This window comes from Manacus vitellinus, unplaced genomic scaffold, assembly GCF_001715985.3.
Source record: "Manacus vitellinus isolate BGI_N305 unplaced genomic scaffold, ASM171598v3 scaffold_30_pilon, whole genome shotgun sequence".
NCBI classification, from domain to species: domain Eukaryota; kingdom Metazoa; phylum Chordata; class Aves; order Passeriformes; family Pipridae; genus Manacus; species Manacus vitellinus.
In genome coordinates this window covers 3264153-3286540 of record NW_021940291.1, presented here as the reverse complement: position 1 = coordinate 3286540, position 22388 = coordinate 3264153, and the positions used below count along the sequence as shown (strand labels likewise).

The 22388-nt window shown below is 37.7% G+C and overlaps 1 protein-coding gene across 1 annotated transcript in view; it reads right to left on the bottom strand.

Moving 5' to 3' along the window:
• USH1C (USH1 protein network component harmonin) overlaps positions 1 to 20596 on the bottom strand; it is a 48779-nt gene extending 28183 nt beyond the window's left edge. The window contains 14 exon segments of the mRNA XM_029961078.1: positions 943 to 1008; positions 1500 to 1642; positions 3453 to 3509; positions 3791 to 3850; positions 3956 to 4040; positions 5044 to 5147; positions 5906 to 5963; positions 6681 to 6705; positions 6820 to 6928; positions 14106 to 14244; positions 14718 to 14861; positions 16693 to 16760; positions 20562 to 20581; positions 20584 to 20596. Coding sequence (XP_029816938.1) covers positions 943 to 1008; positions 1500 to 1642; positions 3453 to 3509; positions 3791 to 3850; positions 3956 to 4040; positions 5044 to 5147; positions 5906 to 5963; positions 6681 to 6705; positions 6820 to 6928; positions 14106 to 14244; positions 14718 to 14861; positions 16693 to 16760; positions 20562 to 20581; positions 20584 to 20596 — 1091 coding nt within the window.
• Between the last annotated feature and the right edge of the window lie 1792 nt (positions 20597 to 22388).

Sequence of the window (22388 nt, the reverse complement as noted above, 5' to 3'; positions counted from 1 at the left end):
AAAATCAGATTTCCTGAATAAAATAGGTTACAGAACTGCCTGCTTTTGGTGTCACTGTTTTAATTAATTCTCACCTTAGAAAAGCAAAAGCCTAGTTAAAATGTATGACTCAAGTCAGTTAGCAGCACATAGTCCTTATTTTACAGAATCACAGAATATGTCGAGTTGGAAGGGACATACAAGGATCATTGGCTGTGCACAGGATCATCCCCAAGAGTCACACCATGTGCCTGAGAGTATTGTCCAAACACTTCTTGAACTCTGTCAGGCTTGGTGCTGTGATCACTTCCCTGGGGAGCCTGTTCCAGTACCCAACCAAACTCGAGGTAAAGAACCTTTTTCTAATATCTAACATAAACCTCCCCTGTCTAACTCTACATAGCTTTTGTTGTCAGAACTGACTGACAGCCTGAAAAGACTATTAAATTCTGTCTTACAAATCATGAACAAACTACCTGTGTTCTGTTTTTTTAAAATATAAGGTAAGTGGATATGTCACCAACCCCCCGAGTATACACGTTTCCCAACTCTTTAGTGATTCTTCTCTGTTTTTAACCTGATCTGCTTCATAGCAGTACTAATTTTTTTCTGTTAGAATTAAATGAAGACAACCGAGTAAACAAGTTTAGAGACACAAAACTTCCTTAAGCCTAAGTTTCTCTATATGTTAATAACATATTTTAAAAATAAGTGCTCAACTTCAATTTCACATTGAATTTATTATTGTCATAAGCCTCATGTTTTCCAGGTGCTGATTTTCAGATCAGTTTCCTATTCCGTAACTGTGGTGTACTTACTGATACGTATTGGACCCTACATTTAGCTAAATGGAAACATTACACAATTTTATTAGACAGGAACATGCAGAATGTTTTTACCCAGATCTAATATAAAAGAACTCTTTTTCAGGTGGCATACTGCCTATGTCAGATTTCTACTTACTGCTCTATTTCTCTGCGATATCTCTCTTCTTCCTCTGCAGCCTTCTGGGAAATCTCCAGTTTTCTTCTGTAATACGAAGAATTAGGACACCATGATAAAAATAGTATTTTCTGAGTAAGAACTTGGACAAAGTGTGACAGCATATAGTTAGTAAAAGATATAGACAATAAATACAAACATACTGGGGAAAATTTTTAGAAGTCATCTTAAAACTACCAAGGGTTCAGTATGCTTTCATAGGAACCCTGAGGTGATTCCTGACCACCTGGATAATAAGGACACTGAATCATATAGGTATGACAGTTGGGGAGCAACGTGACCCCTCTACTCGAGATGAGTTTGAATGACATTAGCTTGGAAAACCCAGAATGTCAAGAGCACCACAGGATAAGCATTTTATGAACAGAGATTCTGCAACAGCAAAACCAAGTTAATCTAAGTTGGGAATCTTCTCACTTCTGCGAGAATCGTCACAGAAATCACAGTGTGCTCCTGTCTCCCATGCCCTTTCCAAACCCAAGCTAAGTTTTTCAGACTGTCCTATACACAATCCTTACAGTCTCTCTTTCTCTTGCTGCTCTTTGATGATTTTGTTAGTCTCCAGCGCAAGCCGCTTCTGATGCATTAACTCCTGGCGTTCTTGCTCACGGAGACGTGCTTCTCTTTGTCTTTCTTCTTCAGTCATGAACAGCTCCTTCCCCTGCAATCACAACCACCACCCAAATCAGTTGTGAGAAAAACTCATGAATGTAGATCTTTTAGGAAATAATTCAAAAACCAACTACATACTAGCACATCTGCCATTTCCTCACTTTTTCTGAGGAATGCATTCTGAAAGACCCTGGAAGATCTGACCACTTCACTCCAAAGAGCTATTCCAATTTCATCCTCCAAGTTACGATGTGCTCAACACCTCATAGGAGTCATGCAACAACAGTGTAGGGGTCATGCCAAATACCTGCTCAGTGTGTCACCCAGAAAAAAACTTGACATTATACCTTCTTGAAACCTAACTGAGCAATGAAATGTCAGAGAACAGCACATTGAATGATTCCCAGTGTGAAGACAACTACATAGTTACTGTGTTTTAATATTCTCATGCCTGGCTGCTGCTGAAAGGTACCGTCATTCAGGGAACCCAAACACAGGGAACACACATTCCCAAAACATTATATAGTTGAAGTGTTTCAGTTGTTTTTGTTCCTGTTTCATTTGCTTTACAGTTAAGACAACATCACTACTTCCTATTCAAGGAAGATATTTCCATAGTGGAACATCGATAACATTTATCTAATTTTCATTTCTGAAATTAAAACCCCATGTTAAATTAGGAAGGCAAGATTTTTCATGTCTCTAAGGCTCAGACAGCTTAAACAAAAGCAGGCACTGAAGAATGCCTTTGCACCCTAGTCTTTGCTGATGAAAAGCAGGAGTAGGGAAATTATTTCCTTTTGCTATCTCTTCTCCAGTACAAAGATGTGCATTGAGGAAAGGAGAGACACGCAAGGTGAAGCAATGTGGAACAGAACACTTTCATAGCAACAGTTTGCTGTTCTAAGGACAGAACCCCAGCGGTGCACACTGGAGTAGATCTCATCTTTTCTAACAGTTTGTAACACATCTGGAAGTTGAAATTAAGTCCTTAGGATGTTGAGTTTCTGGAGTTTAATAATTGGGTCTGGAGTATTTTTTTAAACAATGTCTACAACGTCTTTGAAAAACTGCATCTTTTGTTACCATAGGAGCATTTTAAATAAACCATTAATTCCTTAATGTAGCAACACTCAACCCTTAGGAAGTAGCTGAAGTGATTTATTACATTTTTTTTTTCCCCTATTTAATTCAGTTGCAAGACAATTAGAAAACACCATCTTTGATTAGTCTATGGAACTTGATTATCCTCTTGTACATAACCACACATTTTGCAGTAAGAAGGATTAAGGCAGTAAAAACATTCAAACATTTATTAAAAGTCACACTGAAGTCAGAGAGAAGATTTAATTAATTTCAACTGGCTTTAGATTAAGCCCCAAAGGTTTAAAGTTGTGTTGTAAGAAACAGTGGAAATGGAAAACTGAACAATTTTCAATGTGTTGATACACTAAATAGATCAGATAAAGAGTTACACAACAAATTAATTTGGAATAAGCCTAAAACATCATCTATTCAGGATTTGACTCCAATCCAATTTACCTTTTATGTTCCAGCAGAAGTAGATATCTATTTGAACAGAAGCTCTCAAACACGAGAAGCCATTACGGTAAATTTAATTTCCACTGTAAAGGGAACTGTTTTGCATTGGCCCACAATCATGAAACAGTTTCATTTGAGAACACTTTGGATGGTATGAAATAATCGAAAGCCATTCAACACTGCCCTGGTTTGACAGAATTTAGTGGTACAGATCTTATAAAGAAACAGAGGTTTAGTTTTTATAATTTTCTGTTTACCATTTATTTGCTGACATAGGAATTTTCACTGTGTTCTGCTTTTACAAATATACTACTTACAGCGCCTGTTACCACAGAGATAGTCAAAGTACGACTACTTTTGAGCACTCTGACAGCCTGCAAATTAAAACAAAACAAAAATCAGCCTGAAACAAGTGGTAAAAAAGGCCAGTATATATTCAATGGAAGATGCTGGTTGTCAAGGTTGGAATTTTCAGAACCCCCACCTGAACTAAACAAGGTGGTAGGTATGCAAACCTCCACATTCCCATGCTCCATTCAACCCCTTGAGTTAGTAGCCTAGTATGAAAATCAATTTTTTGTGGCCTGGAAGATCAGAGAGATGTTTAATAAGCTGACAACTACAAACTCAGGGAATTAGAAAGACTTGATCTTACCTCTTTATGATCCACGTTAGAAAAGTCCACTCCATTTACCTCAACAATCTGATCACCAACCTAAAGAAATTAATACAAATTTTAGTACAGATGCTAAGTTACTACATATATTAAATAAAAACAAGAGGTCCTTGTGGTACCTACCTTGGAAGGTGACATACTCACCTCTAAGCCCACCTCTGCTGAAAGAGAACCCGGCTTAACATTGCTGATAAAAATGCCTGGTTTTTGTGTCGGACCACTGGAAATACTGGTAATATAAGAAACCCAAAACATTTATAGGATGATACTTATAGAATAATACAGTATAATACAGTGAATAGTTTTAGTTGTTTAATCAAAAATAACTTAGGAGAAAAGAATATTTATGGCATGAACCTACTCTGAAACAAACACCATAACAACTTATCATCCTGCTTTTTTATTTTTTACACCACAAAACTCTTATTTAAAAAAAGCTTAAAGAAAAATATTCAAGCTTCTAGATTTTGCCTTAGATGTTGCAACTAATACAGTATACTGACCTACACCTTCTAAGGGACACCAACAGTATTTGAAAGCGAGTAACCCAATGAAAAATTACTAATTGCTCACATGTTTACTCACTGAACTGCAGTATACTCTGTGTATAAAACTGTGTTATTTTTTTAGGATTTTGTATTAGAAGCAAGAAGGATGTTTCAACCAGAGGAACATCTAGCTTGGAAACTTTAAGCTGCCATCTAAGCTGGGCCCAAACACAGAAACTACTTTTGTAGATTATATATCCAACAAGTGATGTTGAACCACCCTCCCAGGTCTGTAAATAATTTTTAGAAGTCTTTATATCCTCCAGATAACATGAAAGAAAACTCCTGGCAATTTCAACTACATATTCCTAAATACATAAAAAAATTCTACAATATCCCTTCTACCCCAAAACCTCCATAACTAGTGCGAGGACAAGAGTCTGAGAATCAGAGAATCATATTTCTAAAAAAACCCTGCAGATTCAACATTAATTTTAGGAACTGGATATAGCTTTATGATGGTTTTTGTTTTGTTTTATTTATATCAGAAATTTTAACACGGGTATTTATGTTTTGTCTAAAAATAAGTAATATGTGCCACAGATACCCTGCTGTTGCAGTTTGCCTTTCTGATCCAACGTAGATCTTTATTTTCATGATATCATAGCAACAAAGGATGGAAATAACTGCCTTGAATGTCTCACTTAATAAACCAGTGACATTAAATAACAAATGTCTACGCACCTGCACCCCATGCCTTTTGTACCTATCAAGCTAATGAAGACTTTCTTCTCCTTACTGTCTCTCCCTCCAGAAGAAGCAAGTCCAGCAACACTGCCCTTTGCTTCCTATAGAGGGATTAAAAAATGTTGCAGATGTTACTCTGTCTTAAATTCATATCAAGACTACTATAAAATTTCCTATAGCCAAAATGAAACCCCGCCAACATCAAGATAAGATTCCTCCAAGGTCCTATCCTACTGGAAATGAATGTGAATTAGAGTCATTTCAGTGGATCTGCATGGCTAACGTGAAAGACTGAACTTATCAATTTGGAGAAGATTACTTAAATAGTCAAACTTGGTCTTCAGAAAAGGCTGAAGAAAAATTAGAGGAAAGTGATATGGCAAAATAATCATTTAGCTGTTCCCTGACAATAGGGCTGGAGAAATACACGACAGTGCTCGCTATTGAACTAAGTCTTTCTTCCTGAAAGGCAAAGAACAGTAATTGTGGTATTTCTTTTCACTGCTGCAACCCTTTGCATTCAAAGTTGTCATTCCTCCACTAATACACCTAATATAGGCAAAATAATCTGATAAAGATTTATACAGTAGAACTACAGGTTGGGAAGTCAATAAGCTCAAGCAAAATAAAGCACCAATTAATGAGTAAAAGCTATTTCATTTGTGTCCTGCCCTTTTTTTACCTAATGGTTCTAGAATAATTTCATATCACAAAAAATGTTTCTAACAGAACACTTGTAACAAGATATTGCATCATAGAAATACAAACAATAGTTTCTATGATAAGGTCAGAGGAGAAACTCTTTCAGAACCATTACAGATTTCCCAGAAGATATGTTAATAAAATATTGATCTCTTACCCCAGATTCTGATACAAACTGATCTACATATTGCCATTTAAGGGGTTCATCTGCTGAACTGGAAGAAGAAAACAATTTAAAATAATGGCACAAATAAAAATGTACTCAAGAAGCTACTTTTGAATGTGGTCTTCTATTTTGCATTCACAACTTTCTTTGGATACCATTCACAACAACTGGTTTATTTGCCAGCAATTTAAATAAAACATCAAACAACAATACAATTATTTAAGCTAGTAAAGTTGGTCAGATACAAAATTGATCAAACCTCCTCAAGTGAAACAATTTTAGGAAATTCTAAGAAAGACTGTAATAAGAACCATAACAACTCGAACAGCTTATATAAAGGTCTATGCAGACAGACATCTCCCATCACTAAAATTTCTGAAACATTCCACTTAAAGGTTCAACTTTTCAACAAAAATTAGAAGTGGACAATAATTCTAAATTTTTCTAAGCTCTGAAGCAAGTCTCAGATGCTACATACATAAAGAAGCAGTGGATCTCTCTGTTAAGGTAGGTACATTGATAATAAAATTTCCAGGAAATATCCATGAAAAACGAGGAAATAGAAAAGGGTTAAGGAGGCAACCGGCATAAAAAGTCAGATTCATCAAAGAAGACATCTGCCCATTTATTACAAATTTACATTTATTAAAATTATGACATTTTAATCAGCATTCAAAACATTTTCATAATAAACACAGGTTCTTTGGATACAAAAAGCTAAGTGAAAATAAGTGATCTAATTTGTTTTCACATGAAATACCCTTACCTTTTGACAGGTATCATACCAACATCTGAAAAAGAAAAATTCTCTGTTAAGTTTCTACAGATCATCAGCAACCTATTAATAAGAGTCAGTAATCTATTAATAATCTTTGGTGATAGAGGCGATTTTTTAAGTTACTTACGTCTTACTTTTATGGACACTATTTTCTTTGTACGAATGAGGTTTATGACTTCTTCATGTGTACACGATGAAATGGAATATCCATTTATACGAACTATCTCATCTCCAACCTCAAAAATGAAAGGGAGAAGAAAAAATAATTGTGAATTAATATTTTAAAAGGTTTGCGAGCAATAATACAATCTGGTAATAATTTTGATGCAAAGGTTTGATACTGTTGAGTCCTGAATACTTTCTGAATTTCAGGTAATGTTTAGATCAGATTTACCCATATTTGTTTAGACTTGATATTGAACACCAAAAGGCAGATTTGTGGCCAAATAACAATTTTATAAATACTATCTAGTCTCTACACATCAGATTTGTACTCCACAGATTATCTTAAATACAAGGTCCATGTGTTAATTCAAATAATTTTGCAGTGATTTTCTTCCTTTACACTTCAGCAGTTTAACTTTGCTTTTAGTATCTGTTTTCTGAGAGACCTTCCTTCAATAGGAAACTTTCACTTGGTCTTATTACCTTGCCCGATTCCGGATTCAGAAAATGCATCTCTTTGTCTTTTTTTGGGGACCATGCTAACCTTTATTGGCAATCAAATGGCAGGACCCCAAGAACATTCCCTGGCAGTGTTCAATTTACTCATGTAGAATAGATAGGGTGGCCACTTCTATAAAATTTCAAATTTTATTTATCAGAATACAATCAAAAGGCTTCCCTTCCTCTAGTATAAATCCAAATTTGATATACTACGATGACTAGACTAGAAATTTCCAGGTTGCTATAAATTCTGCCTAATAATTCCCTCAGCTAGGGAGGCTGAGAAGAAATCAGTGATGGAAACATTGCCCACTCCATTTAAGGTTGAACCTTGTGAGCTGCTCAAGATAAGACTGAAAAATGCAGGTCCTGGCTAGACCTTTACTAACAAAGACTTTTACTTAACATGAACCACGCGACATGGCACTAGGAAAACTAGAGCACGACTTCTTCCACTAGGCACCACAGATCAATCCAATGCACAATAAGATATACAAATAATTACCAGGAAACGACTTTAACAAACCACCAACAGTATCTTCTTATACCTCTGTACTTTGATCTCTCCAAGGACAAAGTCAAATACTTTGGCTTCCCTGCTCTCCGGTAGCGTTTCCTCTAAACTACTATTAATATTTATTATGTGAAATGTATCAAAATGCCACACTGATAGTTGACGGGACTTTTCTCATTAATGTCACCAGCACAGGATTTTGTTCTTAATCAATGAAACTTTGTGTGTCTCCTCACAAATGCATCTGCTTTCATGGCAGCATTACCGCTGGTTAATGATTGCCTAAAACGTTCCATTTGAAGACTCAAGTTTCAAGCTCCCAAATTTCTTTTTAGGCTTAAGTCTTCCATGCTGGTATCTACATCAGGCTGATTTCAAGTTTCAGCAAAGATAAAGCAACTCGTTTTAATCAAGAAATCTGGGTGGAATGCATTGTCATGCTCGTTAAAAAGAAATATCTACAATTATCTTGTTGCGAGGCTCTGTGCTTTCACTTTAGGTCTGGAAAAGGTCCTTATGTTACAAATTAAGACTACTATTTTTACAGTCTTAGTGAAGATCTTTATTGACTAAAAAGTTAAGGGGAAGAGGCAGGTTCATCAAAACACACTTCATGAAAGTGAATAAAGACTCGCTATACTACTTCTGATCTGGGGGGAACCTCCCCTTCATCTGCTTGCTTTGGGACTGCCAGTGCACCAGTCCCTGGTACCAAGATCAGTTGTGAACATACTTTCAACTGCTGCTGCAGACGATCAGAAAAGCTGGCTCTTCCAGAATGCCAGAGGCACAGGAGACTCATCAGGAACATGAAGAAATGAGAAGCTTCATTCAACCCTAACCACTCAAAAAAAATTGCCGTTGTGCAAAACCCAAACCCCACTATCTGCTTACAGAATGGACTTCATAAAGAATTCACAAGAGTATTACAATAAATATTGTAATCTTTAATGCATTTGTCAAGACTGTGCCACCTTAGATAACCCCGGGACCTATTTTTTTAACATAACAGTTTTGGTTTTTTCTTTTGAGCCAGATACTTCTAGTCCAACTTTACCGTCACTGAAATGACAGAGATAACGGCATCAGTCTTAGTGGTCTACTGTGGCTGTACAGACCAAATCACACAGTGTATTCACTGTTTTCTCCATCACACAAGGCTGATGGGAATATCTGTGACTGAAAAAATTGAAGTCACAGTTTAGGTAGTAGCTTCCTTGTACCTTGGTAACAGTTTTAAGAAAAAGAAAAAGGCCATAGCTGGAGATTCCTCCTTTGACACTGCACAGCTCAGTGCTGAAGGCCTAAATTTGCATCACCAGATTTATGTGAGAGTGGAACTGAGAGTAGGAATTCCTCAATATAGCCTGTGTCTTAGAGATTGTCACATTAACTCACACTGGACAGGTCTACCCTTGCATGACAGGACATTGGGTCGTCACCTTCTGCCTTTTTTCATATGTAATAAGTACTACTGAATCTTCCTACTGTGATCTGTTCAATTGAAAAAAAAAAACCATAAACAACAAAACAAGAAACTACCCACTTATCTTCTTTACTTGTTTCACAAGCTTTTCTAATTCTTCTGAGAAGTGCCACATGCTCTGCAATATTACACAAAACATTAACAACACATCCAATCTACCATCATAGCTCATGTAGCACATTTTCCACTGAAGATGAAGATTTTTATCTGACACAAAACAGCATCAGCAGGCTACAAAAGCACAGAAAACGCAGTATGTGACTGTGCGGCAGGAGAGAACTCACGGCAGGGGCAAAACAGGACTGTTGTCTCCAGCCCCTGACAGTGGGACATCCGCTCCCTCTGCTGGGCATCCAAAAAATCTCACCCAGGGCAATGGCCTGCATTCTGAAGAGTTTGAATGTTTTTAAGCCAGCCAGTCTTTTAAAATTATCTCTAATAAGAGCAGAAAGTGGTCAGTAACGAAGGGTTTTGAACGTTCAAACTGTGGTAGAAATGCAGAATCTGAAAAGGAAAAGCACATGGGATCTGCAGTCCAGAGTTGCACAGCTGATAGCTCTCACTATGAAACAACACTCACTTAACCAACTTGTTCCAAATGTTCAAAACCACATCCATTCATCCCACAAGCCTGGTAGCCATGCAATTGCAGTCCTCTTTTTTCCTGAAAATACACCACTAAATTCTAAGCTAGTTCCACACCCCAAAACCAGGAAGGTTTATCTGGAACAGGCTTCCCAGGGATATGGTCATGGCCCCAAGCCTGCCAGAGCTAAAGAAGTGTTTGGACAACACTCTCAGGTACATGGTGTGATTCTTGGGGCTGTCCTGTGCAGGGCCACGAACTGGACTTCTATGATCCATTTGGGTCTCTTCCAAATTAGGATGTTCTACAGTTCTAAAAATTTACTCTAGAGCTGTTTCACTGCCCTTGACACTTAGGAAACTCACTGTGAATAGCATGTTTTTAGGACTAGGATTAGAACTGGAAGCAAAATGGCTCAGAGACAAGTCAGACTTGTAGTACTGTGTATAAAGACTCATAAGCTCTACAAACCATAAAGACTCTCAGTCTATTTAGGATTCTGCTGATTACACTAGTAGGAAAGCAAGTGACCTCGGCTTTTCAAAAGAAGGTAGAGTTCCTTAGTGACAAAATGCTCAAAATACTTTCTCCATTCCCATCTCTGGCCTCTCTCTGGATTAGTCACTTGGAAAAGTACTGGAATTTTGTGTATAACTTTTCTCTTGATCTTATGTATTGGAGGGAGGGGTGCTTTTTGTTTGGTTTTTGTTTAGTTCAAGATCCCTCATTTACTCACATCTTCCACATCATGCAGGCTATAACAGACGATGGAGTCTGGTTTTGCACAAACTCAACTCTTTAAAAGGATAACCTAACAATGTTTTTAACTGCAATGCCTTAACACACAGAAGTACCCCAGTTTCAGGACTGCAAATGTCAGTGCCATCATGGGGCTTCTGGATCAGCAGAACTTGTGCTGCTCTGAGGATGTCATCATTCACTAACCAGTCATATCTGTTAGTATTACATCATCTCCCTAAGAGGCACACACTTACAAAATTATAAATGTACACAAGAGCATATGTTATTTTTCCCTCCAGTATGGGAACAAGCTTTCCCCGTACAGATATTTTTAACACTCCTCTTTACTAGACTGTCATTTAATTTCTGAAACTCAGCACTCTTCATTCAACCTAATGACATTTGTATTATTGACTGACAGTTACTGATGGTGCTTTAGAAATAACCCAACCTAGGCTGAACTACAGGAGATGTATAGGCACAAAACAAACTACTTCTCTTCAGGACACTTGAACAGCTTCTCCTGAACAAAGTTGTCTAATACTAGGGTAATTAATTGTTGTTTTCACATATTTTGTTACTTTTGAACTGGTATACCAACCTAATGAATCTGAAGCAGTAGAGACAAAAGTCTGCAGGACTGAGTAGAGTAGAACGCTAGCAATTACTCTGGTATTATATATCACAGTTTCTCCTTTCCCTATTAAACAGGGAGATGACAGAATTTTGAGATAAAAAGATGCAAACCTAACTTTTCCCAAGAGAAATGCCTATTATTTGCAACTTTTAACATAAGAAATATAATATATAGTGCTTCTAGAAAATTGAAGGGTTTATATAATAATATCAACTGTTTCAAATTTCACATTTGAAACATTCATATGATGAAACTTTCATCACTCATACCAACCTCCATCTCTTTGTATTCACCAGAATCCCCATACACATAAGTATCAGAAAGCAGTGGGGGGGGGAGAATGAAGTACATTTCTCCATGAAAGAACAAAACACTTGCAGCCTTTTAGAGAAACTGTAGTCAAAAAAGGGACAAAACTACAAGGGCCACAGTGAGCCTCCATGATTATTCAGTCATTTCAATGTAACTTGGAAAGCACTTCAAGGAGAAATCATGCAAAATTAACTGGAATTTTTTTTAAAGCAGCAGGATGTAAAACCGACGGTATAATAGAAGATCATTATACCTTTCTCAGACAGCATTTTTAGGATAGAAAACGCGTAGAGATTTAGTTAAATAAAGCAGGTAGGTGAAATTTCAGAAGCAGTTGGCTTTACCGTGAGACAGCAATTTAGAACAATGGGTTGCCTGTCAGGTCTTGTTATTCAGTGAGGTTCAGAAAGTGCCTAGTGCCGCCTATTATTCAGGCACTTTAGGCTGAGCTTTAACACCACATATCAAAAAACAGATATCAGGCTGCAAAGCAGGAGCTGCGAAGCACCATCTGCTCATATTAATTCATATAATCTAAGCCTAAAAAATTCACAGTCAGTCTCAAGTATACTTCCCCCTTATTGTCCCTACTATGTGTGCAAACTCTAACCATGTCCTGAGTTGCAATACAGCTTGTACAGCCCAGTCCTAAGATCCTTTACAATCCCATTCATTGACACTAACATGTAGTGCAATGACCTCAGTCACAGCCTTTTTGTGTACTGAGAAATCAGGAAAACTGACATCCTTAGAGTAACACAACTGAGCTTAACTCTTTATCTAGTGATCGTGTCAAAACATTAGCCTGAAACAAGCTGAGAAGCAGAGCCGCAAAACAGCATTAAGATGTACATATCAGCATGACAATTTAAGACAGTGGCTATTAAGTCCTTTATTGCTCAGCATCATTAATGCCTTCCAGTATTTTTCCAGGAGATGTTTTCAAAAGCCATACAAGCAACTGGTCTTTGTCTTTTTCTCAGTTTTCTAGCATGGAAAAAGGATGCAGCTGGAATATCTCTGATGAGCTAACCACAACCCAGGAACAACTCTTGTCTACACTTCCTATTCTCACTGTCTAACATAGTAGGTGAGGTCCATGAATTTGTGCAGTGCAAACTCTGAGATGGTGCAATAATGCCCTTTTCTGGAGTTACTGACTGGTAAATCCCAGGCTTAAAAATAGGCTGACAACACATATAGCAAAGTGTTTGTCGTGTCCTAAAACACCCCCTCAGTTCTAATTACATACAGAATTTATGGTTTTGTTCTACAAAGGAGTTTCTAAAGCACCCAGGGAGCCAGTCATGTATCAGTCCAGAGCAGACTGACAGAAGATGGGACTAATTCAATGGTGATCCTAAATCAGATATACAGCTATGAAGGCAAAAACAAAAGGGCACACACATGCATGCAAACAGAGAGAGGAACAGTTATTTAAATTTCAGAAAGCTCTCATCATGAGTTACACAAACGTGGAAACCTAACTTAACTGCCTTATTGACAGAGACTTATTTTTAATTTTTAATGTAGGAGAGTCATGGCATAATACTGAAGCACATCTACAAAAAACATAAGTTCAATCAAAAACTGCAATGAGTCATGCCAGCCTAATATATTTTGCACTAATATTAAACATAATCCTTAACCATCAATACTTTCAGCAAATATTCAGACTTGACAAATTAAAATTAGTCCTTCCACTAAAACTCAGACCTTTAATACACCTTATCAGATTTAAAGTCATAGAAGGATGCAGACATCTGCCACAACAATTGCTCACTTCTCTCTTCACTAAGCAATGCCACATTCAAAGAGAAGCCAAACACTCAAAACTTCATGAATGCAAATTGCATAAGTACTGATTTAGAAAAAAAGTGTTCCTATACATAATTATTTTTGCCAACCTTGTTGGCAGGTTTGTGTATCTAAAATGTAATCACAGAAGTGCAATTCTATACAGTACAAAGGACACTGGAAATAGTTAAAAATAGCATCTTTCTTTTATTGTATAAACCAAAACCTCCACAATTTATACATGATTTCAAATAAACATTCCATTACAGAAATTATATCTGTGCAAAGTGGAACTAACACTTTTAGTATTTATAAGATCTATTCTACATTTAATCAGAATTTGGCAACGTAAACCACTGTTACACAGCCTAGAGATCTTTCTTTCCATCTGCATACATTTAACTGTTGCTACTCATGAAGTATAAACATTCCAGAAAAATCTTTACTCTTCAAAAATTATCATATCCCAAATAAGGAAAAAAAAAGGTTTACATATCACTAAAAATGGTGAAATGAACAGTGTTACCACTTGTATAATGGTATTGGCTATGGCACTGACTTACATATCTTATGGATTTTATTAGAAGAGACAAAGAGCTCCTTAGCAATAGTAACTTCTAAATGTTAAAGAACAATCCTTAGTGCCTAACATTACACGAATATAATTCTCTTACCTGAAGTCCAGCATTGTCTGCCTGTCCTCCTTTAACTAACTGGGAGATGAAGAGGCCACAGCCGAATTCCAGTCCTCCTCTCACACTTATTCCAAGCCCTTCAGGATTCAAACGATCCAATCTCACCTCTTTCAGCTTTCTGCAAAAACAGAAGATACTTGACTGGTCAGCTGAGTAACACCTTGTGGCAAATATGTCTCATATGGAATTTAGACACTATTTTTCCTGCTATATGATTCAGGTATTTAAAAAAGCAAGTTGACTGAAGTTTGGATGGATGTGTGTTAGCTAAAGACATCAAGTATTATTCGTACAAAAAGACATCTGTAACCACTGAATGTATCTGCTTCCAGAGGGCTAGAGCTATGAGAATTTTTTTATTACCAAATGTAGGAAAAACGAGAAAATATTTTTTTTACTCCTTTATCCTGCTTTTACTAGATTAAAGCAGGTGGCAGACAATTTCAGGTAGCTGTATTTCTAGCAAATAAATCAACAGTAAAATAACTATGCCCAGCTCAACACTAAACCAATATTTTACTCTGAACTTAGCTGGAAACCCAGTATTTCCTGCTTGATTTAAGTCAGCTGCATTGTTCTGCATTTTCTTACCGTGATCGTTTGGGTGTCAGCTGATCATATTCCACCTGGTGTTTTAAGGGGATAAGTGGGCGGATAGCATCAAATAGAGGCAATCTGCTTGGCTCATTAATCACGAGTTTTAGGTCCCCCACAAGCACTGGAAGATTCATAGATCTGCAAAAACACAGTGAGAAAACAAGCACAGGTAAACAACACAAAGCATTGTTTTAAGAGTTACTGTACGTGTGGCTTCAATATTTGCATGTCCTTTCAAGCTACTCAAAAAGTTATTTATGCAGATATTGGTCTAGCCAAAGCAAAATAGTCTCTCAGGAAGTAAGCCTGCTGTAAGTAAAAAAGAATAACAACTATCTGCTCCAAAATAACTGAAGTCTTCTATACGTTGACTTTATCTTTTAAGATCATGCACATCACATTTATAGGTGACATCCTTAATTTCATTCTCAGAGTCCCCACAAGATTTATGGAACTGTTCAGAAATAACTTTCCAGATTAGACATACCTGCCTACTAGATTTTCGTTTCCTTACCAGTTAGGAATCCTTTTAAGTAAATCTAGGCTACAGGCTCCTTTCTTTCCTGAACTTAGGGGACTGAAAAATTGTTTCAATCCAGGGAAAAAAAAAAATCACAATACTCCATTGTTAGAGCAAAGACTTGGCTTAAATTTTAATTTTTTTTTTCCAAATCAAATTTGAAGGATGATCAACCAATAAACAAAACCTACTGATAACTGTCAGCACTGTGATAGTTATATGTCTACAAAATATACTTTGTTGTACAGCTGCAAGAGGTGGAGGAGCTCCCTAAGGTTCAGTGGAGTTATTCCTACACAATACCCAGTTAAATTTACTCTGTATTATTTGCTGTTCCCTTTCTTATAATTTACATTTCCTGGCATACAGTATTACAGATTAGAGGTCAAATACTTCTGGAAATGGTATTCATAGTGAAGAAGATATTAAGTCTTCAACAGCAACTGTATGTATTTTTGCCCTGGAATATTTCACCATGTATTTCCAAAAAGTGATACATCATAAACATACATACAGAGACATACTGAAAATTTTGCCCAAGTCATTGCAATTTTGGAAATTAAAGAAAAGCTGCTATATGCATTGTTAATTTTCTAACTGCAAGAAGATTTTAAATAATTCAGAGCTACTGAATCAACCAGCTTTCCAAACAACAGCCTTTATGAATGGAAAAGCAATTAGACAGACCTGAGTGAAACTGAATCAGATATGCAGCTGAATACCCCCATAACTATAGCTCAGGGCAAACATCAGATGGAAACGGCTACATTTCAGTCAGCTGAGATGCTATTAATTACGATATGAATGGAAACAGTGTCTATCAGAGCCACTTCTCTATGATGAGTGGAAAATACATTCTCATCTTCTTTGAAAAAACAATGGATCAGAGACTGATGTAATTTGCAATGATACAAGTCTGAAGCAACTGTGGTTTAAATCAGTTCAGCAAGAGGATTGATAATAGGCCTATCACCTTACCAGTTTTTTACCATTGTGTTGTAATAAGCCAGAGTCATTAAACATGATAAACAGAGTCCAAGACGAAATTTTTTCAGCTTTCTGAAAAAATAGTTGCAAATTTTTTATCTGAATACTTAGCAAAAATTTCTGCAAAGCAATCTCAACAGAAACCTCTGTAGCAAATAGGTAACCATTATTTGTTTCCTAAGAACAGTTTTATCATCCAGGTGCTTTCCCCCCCCACCTCCCACATATGAATCCACCAAATTCTTTTAGAAAACTACCAAGTCAAAAAACCAAAGTAACTTTATAGGTGCCTACAGGTTATACTGTGAAACCGTAAGAGGTCATTAAACAGGATAAAAACTATTACTTCAACTAATTTTTCAGTAGCATATAGGAAGACAACTTAAAATCTTGAATATTCACTCTTTAAATTTAAAAATATTAGTAAAATTCTACACAAACACATAAAAAACTAGATCTTACTGGTGGTACATCCGCAGCACATCATAAAGATAATCCTTCTCCGCTTCATTGTCAATTAATAGATTAACCTGAAAACCCAAAGACATTATCATAAATCTCTGACTAAATAGCCACAAATGTTAAACATAAGAGAGTTTCGCAGATTCTTAAGCTATAGAGCCAGGACTTCATCAAGGAAAGACTTATTTAAGACTTATTTTTAAGATAAATATCTTTTTGCAACAGAGCATTACCTCACGAAGTCGCACTTATAACAAGACTTTCTGAAATTAGTATTACAACAATTGGACAAGGTGGCAAATGCTGACATTTTTCTATGCAGTGGTAATATCATTACAATAATATTTGTCTTACCTGAAAATCACTGTACTGTTGAATAAATGTCTTCAGAAACCTTTTTGGCCATTCATTAATGTAGCACATGCTGTCACAGATAAAACCACTACACTGATATATGTTCTGTTGTCCAAACCACCAGTTTCAGGATCTCACTTACAACATTATGCAAACTGCTGCATCTCTGTTCCTCTCTGCTCCAGCTCTTAACTGATAGAACTTGCTAGTTATTCTTTCCTCCCCCACCAATAGTACATTTACTTAAACCAGTGTCATGTTACTATGCCGGCTCTTGCATAATTACAGTAAATTAAAGCAAAAAAAACCCCCAAATTCTTATATGAGGAGTTCAATTTATATTCAGTGATAGTGAGACCCCCACTAATCTTACTTGCAGCAAGAGGTCACATCACAGTAGTTTTACATCTGAAGAAGCTTGATGTTTAGGAAAACAATTTACATCTGACCTAAAGGCTAACATTACTGTGACGTGAAGACTGAGGAGCAATTTGCATACTTAAAGAAAGGCACTTTCTTTCTAGGTTTGCAATGGTTTGCATTATGGTCTAAACTCAATACATGCTTCGCATTCCTTTTGTCCCTTGGCTCTCTAAAGCCAGCAAGACTTCACATACAGGTGGTTTTCTGTTATTTGTCTCCCCTGGAAAAAAAACACTTTCAAAACACCAAAGGCCAAAAATCTACATGCAGGTCAAGACTGCCTGACAGTAATACTAGTGAACAAACCAATTTATTCACAGTGAATTACAAAGCATAGAGGATAAAGTCTGCCTTAAAAGGAAATAAAACAGTTGCAATCAAAACTGACTGGGCCCCGATACTGCGCACAGACTCAAGTCAAGGGGATACATGTAAAACTGAGTCCAGCATCCATTTTTTACTTCCCCAACAGGAAAAATATAACATATCAGTTTTGGCTCTGGTATACAGAACTCAATTTCCAGTGCTAGCTAAGGTACTTTATGAGCAGTGTCTCATGAAGAACATTAAATGTTTAAGCACGTCAACCCTACACAGCTAAGGGCAAAACCATCACTATCTCTTCTCCTCACAGGGAAAGCAAGGAGTAACAACATTCCATTTTTCTCCTGATATGCCAACTGATGGACATGTCCCCACTCCCTTCCCTCTCCGGAAATGGAGGTCCATATCTAAATTCTGCTCTTTCTTCTCACGAAATGGTCAGTCTTGCTGTTTGATTCCCACACTTCTCACCCTGCATCAGCAACTTCCTTATCCTCTGGACAAAAACAAATGCACGAATGACTTCTTGTATATTCAGAATGCTACAGCTGGGTTAACCCTCCTGGGCCATCTCTCCAAATGAGTCATTCTTCTCCCACTGCTCTCTATTCTGCATCACAGCCACCTGCATCTCTTACCATTTTCCTAATTCTTAAATTCTTTGGGATAGAAACTTACTGTAGACATATGCTTTACCTAGGTTTATCATCAGCTTCTAAAATCTGACTCAAATCTCATAAATCCTAAAAAATCATGGGCCCCATCTTCAAAAAAAAATACAGTGGTGACATCATGTAACTTGGATCACAGAAATATTTCAGTATATCTCTATTTCAGAAGAAAATAACTGTGGAGGCATGGGATAGGTATTTTCACACCTTTTAAACCAAGGATATTAAAAAAAAACCATCTGGACACAGCCATGGGCAATCTGCTCCTGGTGGCTGTATTTGAGCATGGGGTTGGAGCACATGACCTCCAGAGGTCCCTTCCAAACTCAGCCTTTCTGTGATTATTTAAATAGTCCTCACTGTAGTAGAATTATTTAAAATCCTAGAACATAAATAGTTGTTGATGCATTACTGCAGAATACGCACTGCTTTTCATAAAAATTAATAAGAAGTGTTCACAAAACCTGCACTTACATAAAAAAGAAAAATTGAATCTGTTAACAAGTCTACACAAGTTTATTTAGTAAAATAGAAGTTGTGGGGAGTAAAAAGCACTTTTTGGTGTGGAAAAAGTTCAGATTACAATTCACTGCTGTAGAACAAGCCCAATCTGTCAGCTTTCAAAGAATAATATACATTTCTATTTAAGCTACACAGACATTGAAAAACTATTGAAAGAAAGGAAAGAGCTGGTCAATATATTTGGATATATTACATACTTTACACTGGTACTTCATTGATAGGGAAAACTGATTAAAATTTCTAAGAAAAATAAAAAAGAAAGTGACAAAGAAAACTCAGATCCTATGGCAGAACATTTTTACTGGTTTGTCACAGAAAAAGCAGGCATTCAAGGCTTTGGATGCCACAGAGGCCACTAAAAGCAGGATGATACAAAATAATTCAAAGAAAAGACCTGTTACAGTATCCTGTAACTCAGATAAAGTTTTCACTTATATCTGCATCCTACCTATTTGCAGTAATGCTGAAAATACATCTTACGTTATCGGGGTGGGACTTGAATGATGTATGAATTACAGCAGCAATGAAAGGGAAAAGGTTTAAAGTTCAAGCTGGTAACCATCTGCCTAGAAACCAGAGTCTTTATAGATACATTGCACAACCCACTGCTGAGTTATACAGTAATAGGTAGCAAGGCAGAAATAAAGTGCTAGATGGCTACAGTCCTTAATGTTTTTGAACTTCAGTTTGACATAAAAGTGTTTTTTGCATTCCCTCTACTTCAACCTAACAATCTCTTAGTTAATGGGTTTATTACCAGGCAACAGATACTTCTATGTAACATTACATTACTTTGAAGAAATTGTGTTTTCTAGCTGACTAAAAGAAAACTGAAACAAAAAACCAAACGAGACCAACTATAACCTCTTTCATAAAAACAAGCAAACAAACAAAACCCCCCAAACAAACAAACAAAACCCCAAACTCCCAAAGCAGTACTGAAAATTTTAATCTGAGAGAGTCCTAAATGGCTTTGCAAAAAACATCTCTTAAACATGCAAACTATTTTCCTCCTCCTTTCCTTAATTAGAGCTTTTTGAGCTTCCTTTGCTCATACAATTTTGCGCTCTGCTGAGCACTTATTTAACTGGGTAAATGACAAAATGACGTGCCAGGCAGACCGAGTAGCTCCATGTATCAAATGCATTTGCACATGACTGCACATGCACAATTGCACCGGGGAATGTTAAGGTGGAACTGGGTGCTCGCAGGGCTGGGATGGGCACTGCCAGCGCCTGGACTTCAGCACCTGCGCTGCTGCCTTGCCCTGAGCTGGACCGGGCGCGACGTGGTATTAACATAACACATTCAGTCAAGCCCTGGAAAAGCTCCCGCGCTGGGAAACGCTCTTCCTTTCTCTCCCTCCCTTTTTAGGAGTTTTAACTACCCTCTCACAGGCGGCTGCCGCCCGCTTTTCCGCGCAAAGTCCCCCGACCTTCTCCCTTCCCCGCCGCTCCCTCCGGCAGCGCCGCCAGCCCGCCCCGGTGCCGGGAAGCCGCTCCCGGGCCAGGGGGGGCTGCTCTGCACGCAGCCTCCGCTGGCCTCGGGGCGACCCCGCCGTCCCCGCTGCCTTACCTTGTGGCGGAACTCTCGGCGACCCTGCGCTCCATCGTGCGCGGGTGCGGGCGGGGCGCGGGGCGGCTGCGCCGGCGAGGGCCGCGCCCCGGGGCGGTGGGAGGGACGCGCTCCCGCCGCCGCCTCCCGCATCCTCGGCCTCGCTCCTCCGGGGGTATCGCAATTTGCCTGCCACCCCCAGCTGGGGCTGTTTACGACCAAAACGACGGAGAAAGTAAAATTTAAAAAAAAAAAAAACACAAAACCAACAACCCCTCCCCCCAAAAAAACCCACACGTACACGCACGCCCCCGCGGAGCGTTACCTACTCTTTTCCCTGGGGTGGATTCTACAACCGGTGCTTCTCGTACTGCACGGAGCTCCCAATCCAGACTTGTCTCTTGTATTTGTAGGTGTATATATATATGTCACTAACCCGAGCAGTTAAGAAAAGCACGAAGATGTGAAATTTAAAGCATACTAACACCTGGATTAAAAAAAAAACAAACAAATCCCAAACCAAAACAAACCAACCAACCAAAAAAACCCAACCAAACAAACAAAGAAACCACAAACCCCCCACAAAATCCAAACAAAACCTAAGCCCAAGCAAACAGAAAAATCTGCTTCAATAAATGACCATATTGTAAATAACCTGAAATTTTTTTTTCTATTTTTTAAAACGTAAGCAGGGTGAATCTAATGTACCACTTACTGATTTCCACCAGCCTTTCCCACTAACAGAAAATTGTTGCTTACAAATAGAGCCTCTGACACGGTCCCTGGGAGTAACTGCAAAAGAATCAAACTCGGAGCACCTGAAAAGGTGACTATTTCAGACTAATCTCTTTTATGTTATTTTGCCCTGGGCTTATTCTACTGTTGTACAAAATTATAGACTTCTGCAATCAGGACTGGAAGCAAGATGAGGACACCTGCTAACGTATGTCCCTTTGTCTCCCTGCAGAATCACCTTTACCCATATAACTTCAGAGAGAACAGGGTTTGTTTAAGCACAGGTGGTTTACCTGCTCCTCCTTCCAACAGAGTGGAATACATATAAAGGCATAATAAATAAAACCCCTACACTGTCAAATACAAATTCTGTTTTATTATTTCTGTGTGGTAATTTTTGTGAGCTATACCAGCTTGTTTAGAAATTGCTCTTACCCCTTTCAGAAGATGGCTTTGCTGTATTGGAACATTTCAAACTTGATGGACACTACTTCTTTCTCATATCAGGTGTCAGGAAAAAGGGAGGAATGCATTTTAAGCCTGAATACAAACAAATGCAATTGTTTTCAGAAAACAATTTTCTTTCAAAATTTCAACTACTAGTACATGAATCACATCTCCTACCTGAGTTCCAGTACCACATTATATCAAAAAGCTATTCTATCCAAGCATTAAACACACTGCTATAGGACTCCCCTGCATATGCAAAGCAAAATTGTCTTACATTTGAAAAGAGAAAGAAGGAGACACAAGAAATCTAAAAGATACATTAAAACCCCTGTACATGTCCTTTAAATTTACATATAGACTATAACGGTAGTGATATCTACCAATTGTTTCTAGAAGGCTTTACAAGAATAGATCTTTCACAAGCTTGAAGTCATGTACATTTGAAAGAAAGCAACTGGATTTTACAATACAGATGAACTTTCCAGGAGTCAGAAACTCCTCCATGTAGTAAATGATTGTGGAATAATCTTCACCTGGTGACGTGAAAGGTGCTCTGAATGCTCATGTAAAGGACACACCACAGAAAGGATGACACACATGATTGGCTGTTGGTCTGCTGTTACATGAATTCCCATAAATACAAAGTAAACAAATCCACAAAGC